This window comes from Aquarana catesbeiana, linkage group LG04 (genome assembly GCF_042186555.1).
Source record: "Aquarana catesbeiana isolate 2022-GZ linkage group LG04, ASM4218655v1, whole genome shotgun sequence".
Taxonomy (NCBI): Eukaryota; Metazoa; Chordata; class Amphibia; order Anura; family Ranidae; genus Aquarana; species Aquarana catesbeiana.
In genome coordinates this window covers 628,617,724-628,636,807 of record NC_133327.1, presented here as the reverse complement: position 1 = coordinate 628,636,807, position 19,084 = coordinate 628,617,724, and the positions used below count along the sequence as shown (strand labels likewise).

Genomic DNA, 19,084 nt, shown 5'->3' with positions numbered 1-19,084 from the left:
CTTTTGCTTGACTTTCCTATTAGTTGCAATGCAATACAGATGTAAATAGGATGACTACATTTTTCGATGGGTTTGGGTTTCATCTGCAGCAGACTTCTCTGGATATTGATGTCTCTCTTCAGATACAATTCTGGAAATAATTCTGCTGATGCTCAGAGGTTTCCTTATTCTCAATGTCAGCCATACAGCTTTTTATATAAAAAGGATTCCATCCCTGATATTGATACCCGCTGTGTATGTCTACTTTCCTTCTGCCCTGTACGGTGACGTCGCCGGGTATTCTTTATGAAAACCTGACCTAAAGATTACAGCCCTTCCCATTTGATCCTACCGCCTCCATTTTGAATTTATCCGCTAAAGCTAAAATAAATCGGACGCTGTCAGTTGTTGTAGAAATAGGCTGCAGATTGTTAAGAGCGATCTATAGAGCATGGGTCTACACGGCATTTGAAGAGTTTTAAAGTGGTTGTTAACCCTTACATATACCCAGTGTAGTGGATGGCCTCAGGTGATACACAGAGAGGAAATAAATCCTTCTACATAAGTTGTACCTTTTTTATCTGCAGCCCTCTCTCCTATACAGCGGTTCAAAGTCGAAAATTTATACAGCATTTCTGAGCTCCAGAAGGCAGGGAGTGGGGATCTTATGTCACACACCGCACAGCATAGAGAGGAAGGCTGAGTGTAAACTGAGACCTGAGAGGAGGGAATGGACACACCCCCTTCTGTACAATCTCATAAGGAAATGTGCACAGCTGAGGCTGTCAATCACATGCTATGTGGGGGAGCATTTCCTGGGATTGGCTGGTGTCGGCATAGACCAGGTATTGGTAGATCTGAACAAAAATACTGTCCCATCTGGACCTCTGTGGTCCCACCATTTAGGAGCTGGTTCTTCACCTCAGTCACCACCACCACTGTTATCATTATCACAGCAGAGCGGAGAGGGAGCCAGAATAGTTCTAAACACGAGCGGGGGGGGGGGGGGGGCGCACGCAAGCTTTGGTTGGAGGGCGGGAGGAGGAGCTGCCAGAGTTACCTTGTCAGGTTAATCAGCAGGTGATTGGTTGCTAGGATGCAGGGCGGTCCTAGCAACCACTTACCTGCCGATTAACTTGAAAAGTTATCTCCAGCAGCTCCCTCTCCTTCCCTCCATCCAGAGCTGTTCTGTCTCCCACTCCATGTGAAGGGAAGGCAGAGGACATCAATGTGGTGGTGGTGGGGGGGATGCTGTGAAGGGGGGGCATAGATCACTGCTGTTGGGGGGGGGGGGGGGGGGGAGACTGATGAGAAGGGGAGAAGAAGATACTGCTGTAAAGGGGGTTTAAGGACACTGATATAAGAAGGCGGTTGTGATATAAGAGGAGGGGTGATGTGAAGGATCTGAGTCATCACACAAATATGTGATTCGGACCTCTGCTGGAAAAAAATATTACTGCCCGGAGCTTCGTTAACTATATCATTTAGGCCCCTTTCACACTTGTGCGACTTGTTCTGCGACTTGGGACTGCAAAGTCGCATGACAAGTCATACCCCATGATTTCCAATGAGCACTATTCATATCTGTGCGACTTCAAGTCGCACCAACTTCAAAGTAGTCCCTGTTCTACTTTGGTCCGGCTTTGATGAGAGTTTAGGTCCAAAGACCTTAAGTTTACACAGGCATACCCCATTTCCACAAAATCGTGGCAAAATAACGCGACTTTCAAGTCACGGCAGTGTGAAAGAGGCTTTCTTTAGGTCTTTAATCAGTTTGCCATCAAAGCGTCAATTTCATTTTTTGCACATGCTACAAGTTTGACTTTGGGCTAGAAAGTAATTTAAAACCCTCAAAACATAGTTTCTGAGGCAGAGACCCTGTAGAATAAAAAGATGGTAATTGATCAGATCTTTGTGTGTTTTTTTTTTTTGTTTGTTTTAGCAGGCTGATGACTTTTTATTGAAAAAATAGAAGCAAACCCATGGCTACTGTTGCGGTCAAATGCTTCTTTTGACCCTTTTATTGGTTACAGTAGACATGAACTCCAAAAAGGGAAGATTTATTTTGTTAGAAGCAGCGCCTAGAAATATTGATTGTGCTTAAACATTGCCCTGAATGCACTTCTATCTGGAATTCCGCCTGATAAAAAAGGGAGGTTGCCTAGGCACTCTCGTGCCAAAGGTCTCATAGCTGCATATCTAAGGCACTACTACCTTTTTGGCTAAAAGTTTATAGAGATTTGGTAATGTCACTATTGAGCTGCCTATTGTTTTCCTTGCTGGTGGCTCTGAGATGCGGAAGCAAAGCCATGCTTCTACCAAGATGGCCGCCACATAACTTTAAAGTGGGACTTTATTCAGAAAATGATGTCCTCCTAGATCACTTCAGGTTGGCCCATTTTGCAGGTGTAGCTGTGTAACACATTAAAAATAGGTGCCTATGCTGTTTAAAATGCAGTAATAGACTGTCTCACCCTGCTCTTCACATGCTCAGTTGCTCCCTTTTTTTTAGATACTTTTAGGCACTGCTAAGTTTGTAGAGGCCGATCTGCTCACAGCCTTGAAGCAGACTTGAACCCTCCTATCCTTTACAGCCAAGGAAGCTGCTTCTCTTTGATCTGTAACTGCCATGGTGCTATACATGTGATCACTTATGACACCAGCCATTTGATGGTTTGGCAGTTAGGTTCAGGAAACGAGCAATCTTGGTGTTCCAGGAATGCAATTTTTCTAAATTGTTAAATTGATGGGTTTAGTTCCACTTTATGATTTACTACTGCTCAGGGGCTCTGGGCTTCAGCAAAATAATGGCCTCCAGCAAGGAAACGAGAACAATGCTGGAAGCAATTTACAGCACATACTAATTTTAGTAACATAATTATTGATGTGGACTGTGTGTCCCTTGCTAAAGAACATTCTTTTTTTGTATCTGGTTGTTATGGGTAAAGTCCCACTTTAATTGCTATCATTTTTTTGCTATGTGATAACATTTTGCTGTGATAGGTTCTTTTTTTACTGAAACATAAAGGGGCACCTCACCTGAAAGCCAACTGCTGTGATGTGTACACCCTTGGTCATGCTAATGCCACAGAATCTCCAGAGGGCCTCAATCCCTCTCCTGGCACACAGCAGGTGATTGACAGCCTCAGCTGTGCATGGTTTCCCTATGAGATTGTGTAGAAGGGGGTGTGTCCCTTCCCTCCACTTAGGTCTCAAATTAAACTCAGCACTCTTCTATGTTCTGTGCAGAGTGTGACATATTAAGGCAAGAAAATGCATCTTTAGAAGCCTGTAAAGAAGAGAAATCTGCAGATAAACATGTACAACTTATGTAGTTGGCTTTGTTTCCTCTCTGTGTATGACCTGAGGCCAGTCACTTCACTGAGTATATGTAAGGGTTTATGATCACTTTAAAGGATTCAAGACGGCTACTTGAAATGTTCTTTTTGTAAACTGCTTGTTTTTGTTTTTTTTTGGTAGACCAGTATTCAGTAAGTGAGACATTTTTCTTCTTTATCATGCTGTAACCCATCATCTCGAGGAAGCTGGAAGAGCTGGCAACATCTAACCAAATCCTCACTTAGGATGGTCATTAAATGACTTTTTGGCTACCAGTTCTAAGATCTGAGGTTACAAATGTTTAACTGTTGGGATAAAGTGATTTGTGTAGAACAATTGGCAAGCAGGGTGGAGTGATGCTTTTCTCCAGATCTGAATGGTGATTGTGCTTGGAAGAACGTTTTAGGAAAGTTCAACTTTGAGATGCATACAGAAAGCTAAAGATAAAGTTTTTAATAGAATTGCGGGACGCCCGTCGCCAAAAAGGAGCTCATGTACATCTTTTGGACAAATTGCGGGAAAATGGCGCTGCGTTTGGGGCGCTATTGAAATTGATGGGCAACGCACAGGCGTCCCGCAATTTTCCGCTATTGCGAATTGTGGGCAGAATCGTGGCGATTCCGCCCACGATTCGGAACGCAGAGATGTGAATGGAGCCTGATTGCATTAGGTTGAAAAGCAGGTTCAAGGGAAAGTTAAAGCAGTTGTAAATTGCTGGACAATTTTTACATTTTTTTTGTACCTGCAAGGTAAAGACATAATGTGCTAGAATGCATCGCATACTAGCACATTATGTTAAACTTACCTTAAAACAAAGCTGTTCCAGTGCTGAGATGTTGTGGGAGCCGCCGTTCACAGCACGTTACTCTGAAGAAATGACACAGGTGGCCGTTCCTTTAGAGCACATGAACCAGTGATGTCACTAGAGCATGTACAGTAAATATCTCCTAAACGGTGCATGTTTAGGAGATATTTACACTACCTATAGATAAGCCTTATTATAGGCTTGCCTATAGGTAAAAGCAAAAGATGGAAGTTTATTCCACTTTAACCGCTTGCAGATGTACGTCGGCAGAATGGCACAGGCAGGCAAATGGGCGTACAGGTACGTCCCTTTAAATTTGCCATCTTTCGCGCACAAGCACCCGCCGCACACCGCAGTAGCGTGCCCGTGGGTCCTGGGAACTTGATGTACTCCGGCAGCCTGCTGTTGCAGTGTGGAGAGGTAGAACGGAGAGATGCCTTTATAAACAAGGCATTTCTCCGTTCTGCCTTGTGTAATGACAGAGATCACTGCTCCCTGTCATCGGGAGGAGTGATAGCTGTCATGTGTATAGTAGCCCCTCCCCCCACAGTTAGAATCACTCCCTAGGACACACTTAACCCCTTGATCGCCCCCTAGTGGTCAACCCCTTCCCTGCCAGTGTCATTTACACATGGAGCTCTGGATATGCAAACGCAGAGCTCTGTCCTGTCAGCGGGGATGTGCTGGATTTTGTTTCCCTACAAAGCAGGGAATAAAACCCAGCACATTCCTTAGTAAAAGTAGCACACTGTGTACACAAACACACTGGTTAGATGCACCGTTAACCCTTTAATCGCTTTATATGTTTAATCCCTTTCCCAGCCAGTGTCATTAGTACAGTGACTGTGCATATTTTTAGCACTTTTCATAGAGCTGCACAATTAATCGTTAAAATGGTGATCTCGATTCAACCCCCCCCTTTTTGATCTCTGTTGCAGAGTTTCCCGATTTCTTTTATGTAACAAGTGTAGAGACTTCTCTGCTCACTCAGCTGTCAAAAGAAAAAAACTGGGCAGTCTGCCAAGTTTTTAACAACATAACAACATTGTCTGTGCTAGTAGATTACCAGAAACATTGTAACTCTTCCTTCTTAGATCAAAGGGATAAACTTGTGTGTGTAAATGCAGGAAGTTTAACCACCTAAAGTCTAAACGTTTTTCTGACACTTGTTTCTTACAAAGTTATATATAAATATTTTAGCAGAGACCCTAGGGAATAAAAAGGCGATTGTTGCAATATTTTATGTCACACCGTATTTGCACAGTGGTCTTTCAAACGCAATTTTTTTAGATGAATTAAAAAAAAAATTAAACAGTAAAGTTAGCCCAATTTTTTTGTTTAGTGTGAACGATGATTTTACGTGGCGAGAATCGTGATCCATCTTCTAAGCAGAAAATTCTAATTTTAGGCAGAATCGTGCAGCTCTAACTCTTCTGCATTAGTGTCACTGGTTCCCACAAAGTGTCAGATTGTCCGCCACAATTTCTCAATCCTGCTATAAGTCACTGATTGTCACCATTACTAGTATATATATAAAAAAAAAATTCTAGTGTGTGTATATGTATGTATATATATATATATATGTGTGTGTGTGTGTGTGTGTGTGTGTGTGTGTATATATATATATATATATATATATATATATATATATATATATATATATATATAAAAATCTATCACAGTTTGTAGACACTATAACTTTTGCACAAACCAATCAATATACGCTTATTGGGATTTTTTTTTTTAACCAAAAATATGTAGCAGAATTGTGGCTTAAATTTATGAAGACTTTTTTTTTTTTTAATGGAATATGTTTTTTTTTTTTTTTTGTTTATAGCGCAAAAAAAATAAAAGACCCAGTGTTGATCAAATACCACCAAAAGAAAGCTCTAATTGTGGGAAAAAATCACATACATTTAATTTTTGTACAGCGTTCCCTGACTGCGCAATTGTCAGTTAAAGTAATGCAGTGCCGTATCACAAAAAATGGTCCGGTCATGAAGGGGGGTAAAACTTCCAGAGGTCAAGTGGTTAAAGTAAATAAAAATGTGTTAACCCCTCTGTGACAAGGGTTGACGTTAATGCCCGCACATGTGCATGGCTGGGTGGCCAATGTTTATGTGCTGAGTGCTTGCTCTCTGCCAACTCCCAGCACAAAGACCGAGCTGTCAAAGGCCGCTCTTTGTCTGGACTAAAACCTGGTACATACTATTCGTTTTTTTTCGTTCAACCCACTGGTCGGAGCCACTGTACTAATGATTGAACGTTAGTACAGCGATCTCCCTGGCTGAGCTGTTGTGATCTGATCAGTGCTTCCAGCTATTGCCGGTTTTCCAGCATGTTCGTCGGGCTAGCTGGCATACACATAGGCTGAATACCGTCCGACATTCGGCCTGTGTGTATGGGGCTTAAAGATGAATAGCCGATGGGACCATCTTCTGATCATGTGACCACAGTGACAGTGGTTAGATAATTGCCGATCTTTCCCACCCTTGGACATTCAGAACTGTTGAAAGGGATACCGGGGTGAAAGTCATATTAAGTTATATAAAAATATACTGTAAGGTAAACTGTACAAATAGAAGGTTTGGCAGAGCTTTTACTTGCATACCTGTGCTCAGATGTTAGCCTGTCCATTGGCAGAGATCACATGATCAGTGCCTGGGCATTTCTCATGTATGATGGAGTTCTTCATCAATGGAACCACCGGACAAAGTAAATCCTCTGTCTTCTTTCCTTTAATTATTCCTGAAGTTTACTTTTCTTCAGGTTATGGATTGACCTTTAATTATAGTGGTTATTTGTGTGCACTAAAGTAGGTATGATGGTGGTATACAAGAATTTACTTGGGAACAGAACTTCTACTGAATGTGACTGCAATGGTTGATGATTGTTATATTAAAATGTTTGTCCTTGCCTTGCAGCACACGTCCCTGGACGGGTACCCAGAGCCTCTCGTTCCTCCAACAAAGTCAAGCAGCAGACAGAGCCTCCCACGATGCCGTAACTCCATCGCCTCCACCACCGACGAGCAGCCGCACGTCGGAAACTACCGCCTGCTGAAAACCATCGGAAAAGGCAATTTTGCCAAGGTGAAATTAGCCAGACATGTTCTCACGGGGAGAGAGGTGAGTACAAGGAGCTTGCAACTCTGGCACTGTAAAAAAAAAAAAAAAAAATCTGAAAAAACTTTACATCTCTAAGCCCTGGTTCACACCGGTGCAGTGTTGAAGTCGCACTACTTCAGCGTGACTTCAAAGCAGTGTGATTTCGTATATCTGATATCTGTGTGACTTCATTTAACAGATGTCAATGCATTTCTCTGAAATTGCACAGAAATAGTGCAGGAACCTTTTTCAAAGGTGTGAATTGTTCCATTGCTGCAAATGGGGTGCGATTTGTTATGCGACTTTGAACTGTTGAGTCGCACTGGTGTGATCCAGGGCTTAAGGATATATTTTTTTTTTTTTGTAATCTTTATTTTATTTTATTTTTTTAACCGCATTCCGTTTTTGATGGGACAAAGCACTCATGGTACTTTATCCCATCTTCCTATATGCTCTTTTACAATAGCTGCGGTAGGGGGGGGGGGGACATGCGCACAGCTGACAAGCATCACCTCCCACTCCATTCCTCATGCCGGTGCTTGGCTTCTGGGAAATACTGGGAGCTGAAGACAGGTGTTCACTTGCTGTCTTCTTGCTAGCGCCAGGCAGCTGTGTGCCAGCTAGCGTTACAGGGCACCTAGGAAGATGTTTGGGTGGCATAGGGTAGAAAAGGAAGCAGACTTTCTCTTTTTTATTGAAGGTGCCCTTTAAAGTATCTAGAGCCAGAACTTTCATATATTTGTGTATGCATGTGTGTATATATATATATATATATATATATATATATATATATATATATATATATAGTGTGTGTGTGTGTATATAATATATATATTTATTTTTTTAATGCCTGTGTCCTGTTGGGAATGTTTCCCTGTATGCCTGTCCCAAAGACACAACAGGAAATGAGAAGGAATATTTCTAAATCCTTCCAAAAACATGGGAGAATCTGCATGTATTGCTGAGATGTACTGCATATTTGTTGTTTTTTTTTGCCTAAAATACTTTAAAGGAGTTGTAAAGTCTCAAGGTTTTTCACCTTTAATGCATGCATTAAGGTGAAAAACCTCCTGTGCTGCAGCTGCCCCAATTTTTACTTTCTACTACAGGAGCCATTGGCAATTCTCAATCAAATCAAATGACGTGGTGGGTGGGGCAGAGTCCTGCTGTCTGTGTCAATGGACGCAGCAGCAAGACTCATGAGCGCGCCCGCATGGGTGCCCCCCATGGAATGCGGCTCTCCATGGGGGCACTCGATTCGGAGGAGCAGCCAGGAGCGCCGCCGGGGGACCCCAGAAAAGCAGGATTGGGGCCACTCTGTGCAAAACCCTTGCACAGAGAAGGCAAACATACTACGTTTGTTATTTAAAAAAAAAAAAAAACCTTTACAATCACTTTAAAGAGACCCTGTCATTAAACAATAGTTTCAACAACAATATTCCTATAAGAATATATGTGATTATATCTGAACTTATGTAAAATGTATATTATACATGTTATTTACCTGTAAATGCCTCCTTAGTGTAGACATCCAAAAGCCCTGAGACTGTTGCCGGGTGCCACCATTTTTGATGTGTTGTCAACATCCCCCGCAGGCTCAGAGCTGTCACTCAAGTGACACACTATATAGCATTCCCCTTCACTCTTCTCCTGGCAGATACATGGTATGTAATGTAGGTAGGTGAGGGGGCGGATGAGCTGGGCCAGCACGGAGAGTTAGATGCTTTTATAAGAACAAGGGGCTTTGACATGCAAGGGGGGAGAGGTCTGTCCTAGGGAACTCACTCTTCTGGAGTAGTCACATTTTCTAGCATGTTACAAAAGAATAAAACATAATTTATGGAAAGCAAACCACTGCAAGTAAGCATTTAAATACTTGATTTTTCTGTGCTTTCAACTGCAAATTATTAATTTGGTGACAGGGACTTTTATATTCTGGGGAAGTTTGCAGTCTGTGAATGAGATAGGACATGGCTTTGATTCAGGACAGGGCACAAAGCCAGCATCCTATTCCTGGGCCATTGTTGTCTGGGTAATACTGTATATTAAGGAGGTGATTGCACTTGTATCGTCTCATTCTGTGTTCGAATTTACAGCCTTTTAACAATTTCCCAGTACACAGCAAAGGGAGTTTAGATGATGCTAATGGACTAAACAGCTGTTCACAAATGGACTTCAGTTTGGTTTGACTTGGCCATGTGCAGTAGTGAATTTATTGTACATTGGGCTCTGGGCTGCTTTCAATTTATGGGCCCCTCTGCCATTTTAATAGGATACTGTATAAGGCCGCGTATACTCAAGACTTCTAACACGATGGCAGTTATAATAGGAAATATGCTTCCATATATAGGGAAAAAAGTGTATTTCCACTTGTGCAGCCAAATTGGGAAAACATCTACTTTTAGATTTGTTACATGTCCCAATTCACATAGCATAACTTTAAAAAAAAATGCAGCTTACCTTTTTTAGATGCTCAATTCTGGACCCAACGAGGAAAAATTCTAAGTAGTTTTCTTTGTTTTTGAGGTGCCTGGGCAGCTGTGTTGCCATAATAACCCCTGTCTGTACTGCGCAGACAGATCTTCATGAACAATTGTAGCTAGATTTGAACACTGTCTGTCTGTCCTAACAAAGGGTTAATGTTCTAGAGGATGGGCTTCTTGTATTGTATGTTAATGAGGACAGTCTTGGGACAGGCTCACTGACATTGTTCAAGAAATCTTACAGTCACCTTTAACTGAGAAACCGCAAAAAGTAAGAACAATTTAAAGTTTAGGGTCATATAAAATCAAACCTCCTCAGTGGTGCAGGAGTCAGAAGTGGCTGGCTCAGGCTCTCATCGGTTTGCCTCAAAAGTCTCAAAAAAGCATGGACAGGGCCATATTTATGTTGGTGTGGCATCCCCTCCTCTTTTACCAAGACTCTGTAAACATCTGGGAACTGAGGGGAGCAGTTGCTGGGGTTTTGGGAGAGGAATGTTGTCCCCTTCTATCCTGATATAGGATTCTGCTCAACAGTCCTGGGTCTTCTTTCTTGTATTTTTTTTTTTTTTGTTTCAAGATGCGCCAAATATTTTCAATTGGTGAAAGGTGTGGACTACAGGCAGGCCAGTTAAGCACCTGGACTCTTCTACTTCAAAGCCATGCTGTTGTCATAGATGCAGTATGCGGTTTGGCACTGTACTGCTGAAATATGCAAGGCCTTCCCTAAAAAAGATGTTGTCTAGATGGTAGCATACGCTGCTCTAAAACCTGGATATATTTTTCAACATTGATGTGCAAGCTGCCCATTCCATATGCACTAATGCACCCCCATACCATCAGAGATGCACGCTTTTGAACTGAGCGCTGATAACAAGCTGGAAGGTCCCTCTCCTCTTTAGCTTGGATGACACGGCACCCATGGTTGCCAAAAAGAATGTCAAATTTCAATTCGTCTTACCACAAAACAGTTTTCCACTTTGCAACAGACCATTTTAAATGAACTTTGGCCCAAAGAAGAGGGCAGTGTTTCTGGATTGTGTTCAGATATGGCTTCTTCTTTATATGATAGAGCTTGACCTTACATTTTTGGATGACACGGCGAACTATGTTCACAGACAGTGATTATTTATTTATTTATTTTTTTAAGTATTCCTGAGCCCATGCAGTGATGTCCATCCCAGAATCATGCCTGTTTTTAATGCAGTGCCATCTGAGGGCCTGAACATTGTGGCCATCCAATATTGTGTTTTGGTGTTGTCCCTTGCACACAGATTTGTCCAGATTCTCCAAATCTTTTTGATGATATGTACTGTAGATAATGCTCTTCCTTATTAGTACCACTTACTTTGCCAGCTTTTTGTTACCCTGTCCCAACTTTTTTAAGATGTGTTGCTGCCATCTATTTCCTTCTTTTGACCTTCTTTTTTTAAAATGGTACATTTGCTAATCATTGCATTCTGTTTTTTATGTACATTTTATGCAGCGTCCCAACTTTTTTGGAATTGTGGGTGTGTGTGTATGTATGTATATGTATATATATAATGTGCGTGTGTGTGTAATAGTTTAATTTTTTTTTTTACAATTTTCTCTTAACAGGTAGCAGTGAAAATAATTGACAAGACACAATTGAATCCTACTAGTCTACAGAAGGTAAGATGAAAGCACATCTTCAATTTCAATTTTACCCTAGTGTTGCACTAGAAGAGTTTTCTACATCAGAATATATCTTTAAATTTGTGTTGAGATTACATGTAATCTACAAACAGATTTTTATTCTTCGCATACCTTCTTTTTATCCTGCCTTCTCACAGTGCTCATTTTCACTAAGGGCAGATGAAGCCATCTCTTATTACTTCCTTCTTTTGCCTGAAAACACTGGGTCTGCCTCCTGATGTGTGTGACAGTGCACATCATCTGAGGGGGAAGGCACTGGTAATGTAGCCTTCCCAGGATGCATCTTTTGTGGCCCTGGTTACATCACCAGTGCCCCACTAAACCAGGAAGTTAAAAAACTGTAATTGTTACAGTTAAAAGCAAAACATATTTAATCAATGTAAGCTGATTTAATACTGGCATGCAGAATTTAATGCTGATGTAATTTTTAGTAAAAAGTCTACTATAAGTTCTTTTGAAAGCCTACATTTTGATTGGTTCAAGTGACAAAATGTGGCGCAACCAATATCCTGCCACCTGGCTCTATACTTGGGATGCTGGGAATGAGCTGGACCTGCACATTGAATGGCACAGAGAGGAAAAAAATTTTTAGGAGCCAAGGGAATAATTATTATTATTATTAATTTATTTTTTTTTGGCAACGACCTTCTTTTTATTTATTTATTTATTTTTTTACTGGGTCAATTTGGAAATACACAGGAAAATAAGAGCATTGGTCTTAAAAATTAACTAAATGGCGGTGGGGTGTTTTTGGAGGGGGGTTGCAGTTTATCTTTTGCTGCTCATCAATGCAGTGGTGATTCAGTCTTATGATTTTAATATAATTATTACGTTAATTCAATCCATGCTACTAAAATGATTTAATTTAATGCTAATTGCAAACAAATTTTAAGTTTTGTTAACGTTATCGATTTTGACTCTGCCAAGTTGATCAGGCAGAATGCTTGTGATCATTCGAACAAATATCTGCATGTGTATCGCAGAACTGTTCATAATAGAGACAGATTCAATTCTTATTTTTTAAATAGCCCATGTGTTTTATGACTAATGGATCTGGGTGTTAATCAGCAGTTAAGGCCTTTTTAAGGTCTCTCCGCTGATCCCCGTTGAGCTGGCAGATTACAGGTCCACATCCGCTCCGCTGGTGCAGAGCGGACACGGACACAGTCTGCTGTCGGATGGAAATCCGCCAGACAGATGGCGAACAGATCCCCCTTTCCATCTCTTTTTAGCGGACTGGATCGGATGTCGGCGGGTGTCAATGGATACCACTGCTCCAAAGAGAGCAATGGATGGTCCGATCGGGTCTGCCTGTCAGTTTTTTCGTCTGTGTGAAAGGGGCCTAAAGGGCAAACCTGAATATTTATACTTAATGCTGCATTGCCTGCACCCATCAGCACATATACTGCACATCTTCAATTTCAGTTATGGGCTTATGAACATGGAGCTTAAAAACAGCACATATAAAAAATGTATTTCAGTGGCCAGAATTAATTAAAATGATATTATAAATTATATATTCTGGCCAGTGGAACGCATTTACGCTTAACTCCATGTGTGCATAAACGCACGTACTTGGAGGTATTTTTTCTGCCAAGCTCTTGCAGAAAAAAAATCAGCATATTTTGAGCATAAATTCATACACCCTTGTGCATGAGGCCTTAAAGTGGAGTTCCACTCTTTTTTTTACAAGTTTCCCTCTTCTCAGTGTCCCCCTGGTGTACATTCCTAAATGGATATGGATTTTTTTTTTGTGGGAGTGGAGGAGGTTTTAAATACTTTACTTTAAGAGATCTGGATGGCACTTCCGGTCCCAGCCGCCTAGGTGATGACTTCATTGGGAGATTCCCATGGACTCACGGGATATCGGCGTCATGTACCCCAGGAGTCCACGGGATTTTAAATCCCTGGACTGGCTGTGTATGGCACTGACCGCTCAGCATCCCCATAGGCAAGTACAGCAGGGAAGGGATGAGGGGGCGATGGAAGGTGTACAGTGCTTACCTTTTAAGGTTAACTAATGCACTGTACACACGACCGGTTTTGCCGTCGGAATAAACACTGAAGGTTTTTCCGACGGAGTTCCGACAGAATTCCGCTCAAGCGGTCTTGCATACACATGGTCACACCAAAGTCCGACCGTCCAGAACGCGGTGCCGTACAACACGTAAGACGGGACTAGAAAACAGAAGTTCAGTAGCCAGTAGCCAATAGCTGCCGTCTCGTACTTGCTGCTGAGCATGCGGCGTTTTTGGTACGTCGGAACAGCATACAGACAGACGGTTCTCTACCTAAGTCTGAATTTTTGATGGGAAAAAGTCAGATGGGGCATACACATGGTCGGAATATACGATGAAAAGCGCCCGTCTGACTTTTTCTGACGGACATTCTGCTCGTGTGTACACGGCATAACACTTTAAGCACCATGGGTGCTCTTATATTAAGGAACCTTTGGTTCAGATGGATTGAGCATCTGGCCCCTCCCTCTCTGTCTTCAAAGCCTCACTATTGGCCCATTTATTGTGTTGACAGCCTCATAGTCCACCAGTGAGGCTTTGTCAGCAGTCTTAAATGATATTGTCAAATGTATTGGGACACCTGCCTTACTTTAATGGCATCCCAGTCTTAGTCCGTAGGGTTCAATATTGAGTTGGCCCACCCTTTGTAGCTATAACAGCTTCAACTCTTCTGGGAAGGCTGTCCACAAGGTTTAGAAGTGTCTATGGGAATGTTTGACCATTCTTCCGGAAGCGCATTTGTGAGGTCAGGCACTGATGAGGATAGGCCTGGCTCAGTCTCCGCTCTAATTCATCCCAAAGGTGATCTATCGGTTTGACGTCAGATCACGCCCAAACACGCTCATCCATGTCTTTTATAGAGCTTGCTTTGTGCACTGGTGCTCAGTCATGTTGGAACAGGAAGGGACCATCCCCAAACTGTTCCCACAAAGTTGGAAGCATGAAATTGTCCAAAATGTCTTGGTATGCTGACGCCTTAAGGCTTAATGTACACGGGACGTTTTTACAACCTCTCCTGAATGGTTTAACTGGACAGATAGTAACCCACATTTAAAACGTCCGTTTTGCCACGTTTGCGTTTAGAAGCGTTTGAAAATTTATTTATTTTTTTTTTTAAAATAGCCAAAAATGAAAAACACCTGTAAACGAAATGCAGCTAAACGTGAGTTACCACGATTAGAAACGTTTAGCGCTTGAAATGCCTCTAAACTCAGCATCTGAACTCATTTTTTTTTCCTAAAAAGGCCTCTCTAAACTCCACTGCCTAAAAACAACATTAAACTAATCTGTGTACATGTACTGATGAGTTCAGGGGCAGCTGAAAAAAGAATCCATTTGCCTCTGAACATCCGTTTACCAGCAGCAGTGTACATGAGGCCGTACACGGGACGTTTTTACAACCTCTCCTGAATGATTTAACTTGACAGATAGTAACCCACGTTTAAAACGTCAGTTTTGCCGCATTTACATGCCGCGTTTTTTTTAGAAACATTTCTAAAAAAAAAAAAAAATTTTTTTTAAATAGCCAAAAACGAAAAACGCCTATAAACTAAACGCGGGTTACCGCGTTTAGACGCGTTTGGCATCTGAAACTTCGGCGTCTGATTAATTTTTTTGCCTTCAAAAAAAGGCCTATAAAGGCAACTGCCTAAAAACAGTAAACGGACCTGTGTACATGTACACATAAGATAACATTCAATGAGTTCAGGGGCAGCTGAAAAAAGTGTCCAACTGCCTCTGAACGTCTGTTTAGCAGCAGCAGCGTACATGAGGCCTTAGAGTTCCCTTCACTTGGAACTAAGGGGCCAAGCCCAACCCCAACCCCTGAAGAACAATCCCTACACCATAATCCCCCCCCTCCACCAAATGATTTGGACCAGTGCACAAAGCAAGGTCCATGAAGGAACTTTACTGGCCTGCACAGAGTTCTGACCTCAACCCGATTAGAACATCTTTGGGATGAATTGGAGCGGAGACTGCGAGCCAGGCCTTCTCATCCAACATCATTGCCTGACCTCACAAATGTACTTCTGGAAGAATGGTCAACATTCCCATAGAGGAAGCCATTTTTATCACATTTGTCATCACTAGAAGAAACATCTTCCACTGCCTTCTCTAATAGACTATACATCACTATATAGAGGAGTTCATGGATGTGCTTTTGTCCATTATATACTTATTGCCATCTTGGTTAGTTTGTGCTTTACGTTCACATGCAATCTTAGTATTTGTTTGTGTCATGTATATATGAGTTGATTCATCATCATTCATGCACTTGTCACTTTTTAGTGTATGTTTGCACATTTGTTACATTTTTTTTTATCACTTATTATTCATTAGTTGAATACTTACTCCTAAGGTGATCCTGGGGGGTTTCGTATTCCCTAAGACCCCTTTCACACTGGGGCGGTTTTCAGGCGGTATTGCGCTAAAAATACCGCCTGAAAACCGCCCCTAAACAGCCGCCGCTGTTTGTTCAGTGTGAAAGCCCGAGGGCTTTCACACTGAAGCGGTGCGGTGGCAGGACGGTGAAAAAAGTCCCGCAAACCGCTTCTTTGGAGCGGGGAAGGAGCGGTGTATTCACCGCTCCTTCCCCGCTCCTGCCCATTGAAATCAATGGGACAGCGCGGCTATAGCTGCGCTGTATGAGGTTTTTAACCCTTTTTCGGCTGCCAGCGGGGGGGGTTAAAACCGCACCGCTAGCGGCCGAATACCGCTGCAAGAACGACGGTACAGCAGCGCTAAAAATAGCGCTGTTGTACCGCCGACGCCCCCACCGCCCCAGTGTGAAAGGGGCCTAAGCGCTGCATTTCTTTTTTTGTTTTTTCATTTGTATACACAATTTTGTCACGTTGTTGATGCTAGCTAATGATTTGTAGTCATTTTTATTTTTTTATTTTTTTGTGTTTTACCGGTAGCGCAACTTTTTCACATATTTCAAACATTCCCATAGACACGCTCCTAAACCTTGTGGGCAGCCTTCCCAGAAGAGTTGAAGCTGTTCTAGCTGCAAAGGGTGGGCCAACTCAATGTTGAACACTACGGACTAAGACTGGGATGCCATTAAAGTTTGTGTGTGTAAAGGCAGGTGTCCCAAGACTTTTGACAAAGTACATTTCTCTAGTCCTCTCCCACCCTCATATACAATAACCTACTTGTATATAAATATTCATGTCTATAAGTCCTCGGATTGCTGTGTTCCCAGTAACCTGTGCTGTATAATGTCACATCCTTTGTGGATCTGCGGCCTTCAGACACAGAGCTCTCCTGGCCCCGGTGTTATGGCCGGTCTGAGCTCCATGTCTGAGATATGGCTCTTCAGAGTGAAGTGCGTTGGAGAAGGGGGGGGGGGGACTCATCAAGCTGTCTAATACATCTCGTTGCTTGATGCATCAGCTCATTAAACAGATCAGATTGAAGTGATATTTTCTCCTTTACTATAAATATCTCTGAGCCGCCCACTGAACATTCAGCCGTGTGCAGTATTGATTAGCGGATTGGCAGAGCAGTTAGTAATGCTGAACTTTATAACCCAAGACTGAGCGACCTGCTGCCTTACAGATGTTGGAAAACCATAAATCTCAGCATGCTCCCCCCTGATCAACAGCCACATGGTAGTTATTCTATGCCAATAATAGACTACTAGAATACTGCTAATTCTGCTATCTGGATGCTGTTAAATGGAAAACAGCTGTGACCTTGGTATTCGTTTTCAGTTCACCCACCTCTGCCACACTACATAGCCAGAGGGTGATCCCACTCTTTAGAACAGGGATCTTCAAACTACGGCCCTCCAGCTGTTGCGGAACTACACATCCCATGAGGCAATGTAAAACTCTGACATTCACAGACATGACTAGGCATGATGGGAATTGTAGTTCCTGAACAACTGGAGGGCCGTAGTTTGAAGACCCCTGCTTTAGAACTTGCAGCTCCCTGTTCACTTTCCCTCCTCTATCCTGTTCATTTGAGTTTGACTGCCTTTCACTTCTCTTGTCAGATCTCCCAGGTTTTCACTTTTATTTAGGGTCACTGCAACACCTTGCTTTTTTTTTTTCTCCTCCAAATGGGTTAAAAAACTTTGGCCAATATTGTTATACAGTGCTTTATTCTGATTGGCTCTCTCTGCTGGCATTCTCGCTCTCAATCAGATTTTTACAGGAGATTAAGTCTGTAAAGATCGAGATTTTCATGTAATTATCCTACCAGTATTTAGAAATACATTTAAAGCTAAACTCCAGCTTTATTTTTAATTTCCTGTTTAATGCTCCACCTTGCAGTAATTCCTTTTTTCCACTAGATGTCCTCATTCTTCAGTGTTGAATGTCGCCCAGCATCATTCATACTGGAGGATGGAGGACATGCTGTGAGTGCAGGGAATCGTGAACCTGACCCCAGGGGCGTTGTCACAACACCAGTGACCTCAGAGTGCATTGACATGGTTGGTACCACCCTTCATTGAGGACAGCTCAGTGCAGGAGAAAAGGCAAAAAAGAAGAGGACATTGCATGTTATGTGACCAGCCTGAAGACATCTGGTAGGGGGGCTTAAATGAATTGGCTATGGACAGACTGCTAAAGGCACAACTAATTCATGTATGTGAAATACTTTAACCACCAAAGTATTTGTGATTCTCTTGAAATTAGTTGTGAACAGCACTGGGGTTGTCGGTTTGAATCCCAATCACGGCACTACTGTCTGGAGTTTGGATGTTCTCCCTGTGCCTGCGTGGGTTTCCTATGGGTACTCTGGTTTCCTCCCACACTCTATTGGCTCTTGTCTAAATTGGCCCTAGTATGTGTAAATGTACAATATATACAGTTGTGCTCATAAGTTTACATACCCTGGCAGAACTTTCACAGTTGATTGATAATAAATGGCTTCAGCCAAACACTAACCATGAGTGGAAGAAAAGTTTTTGTGTTCTCATTCATATTCTCTGAAAAATGGCCAAGAAATCATAAAATCTGCCAGGGTATGTAAACTTATGAGCACAACTGTATGTAAAGTGCTGCATAAATTGATGGCTCTATACAAGTACCTGTAATAAAGAAAATAGACACTTTCTAATACAGTTAGAACTATGCAGGCATCATAACTGCTTTTGTTTATTTTCAGAGAAGAGCGTTCTTACCTTCATGTTAGCCTATCCCTCCATGTTAGCCTATGTGTCCATACACACTCAGGATCTGTTCACACCTGGGCTATTGGAATCGCCATGATTCCAAATCGTGGGACGCTTGTGCAATGCCATTGCTTCTTAATGTAACGCGATAAATCGCCCTGCAATCGCGGCAAATCTTGATGTTGTCTTTTAAAAGAAACTCTGCTCTTCTTTGAGCAACAAGCATTGTGATTTGCCACGATTGCAGCGCGATTTATCATTGCAAAATCAAAGTGCAATAGGGGTGCCATTAAGAAGTAATGACATTGCACAAGCATCTTGTGATTTCCTGCAGTTTGGAATTGCGGACAGACTTGCAGCGATTCTGCCCGCGAGTCCAATCGCCCAGGTGTGAAGGAAGCCTTAGGCATTTAAGAGCATTTAGAGGCAGAAAAAAAAAAAAAATTACATCAGATCTATATTGAGAGGGCAGGGACAGTTAACCCTTAGCACCACATCCCTAGTAGATAAATATATAAATAGGAGGGATTGGGGTAAAATTACCCCTGGGACTT

The 19,084-nt window shown here is 42.2% G+C and overlaps 1 protein-coding gene across 2 annotated transcripts in view; it reads left to right on the top strand.

Moving 5' to 3' along the window:
- MARK1 (microtubule affinity regulating kinase 1) overlaps positions 1–19,084 on the top strand; it is a 229,339-nt gene that overhangs the window by 75,019 nt on the left and 135,236 nt on the right. For both annotated transcript variants that reach the window (XR_012244007.1, XM_073628355.1), the window contains exons 2-3: positions 7,048–7,251; positions 11,310–11,363. Coding sequence is in view for 1 of the 2 variants with exons in the window: in XM_073628355.1 (XP_073484456.1) it covers positions 7,048–7,251; positions 11,310–11,363 (258 nt within the window). In the remaining variant the exon portion in view is untranslated. The remainder of the gene's footprint in view (positions 1–7,047; positions 7,252–11,309; positions 11,364–19,084) is intronic.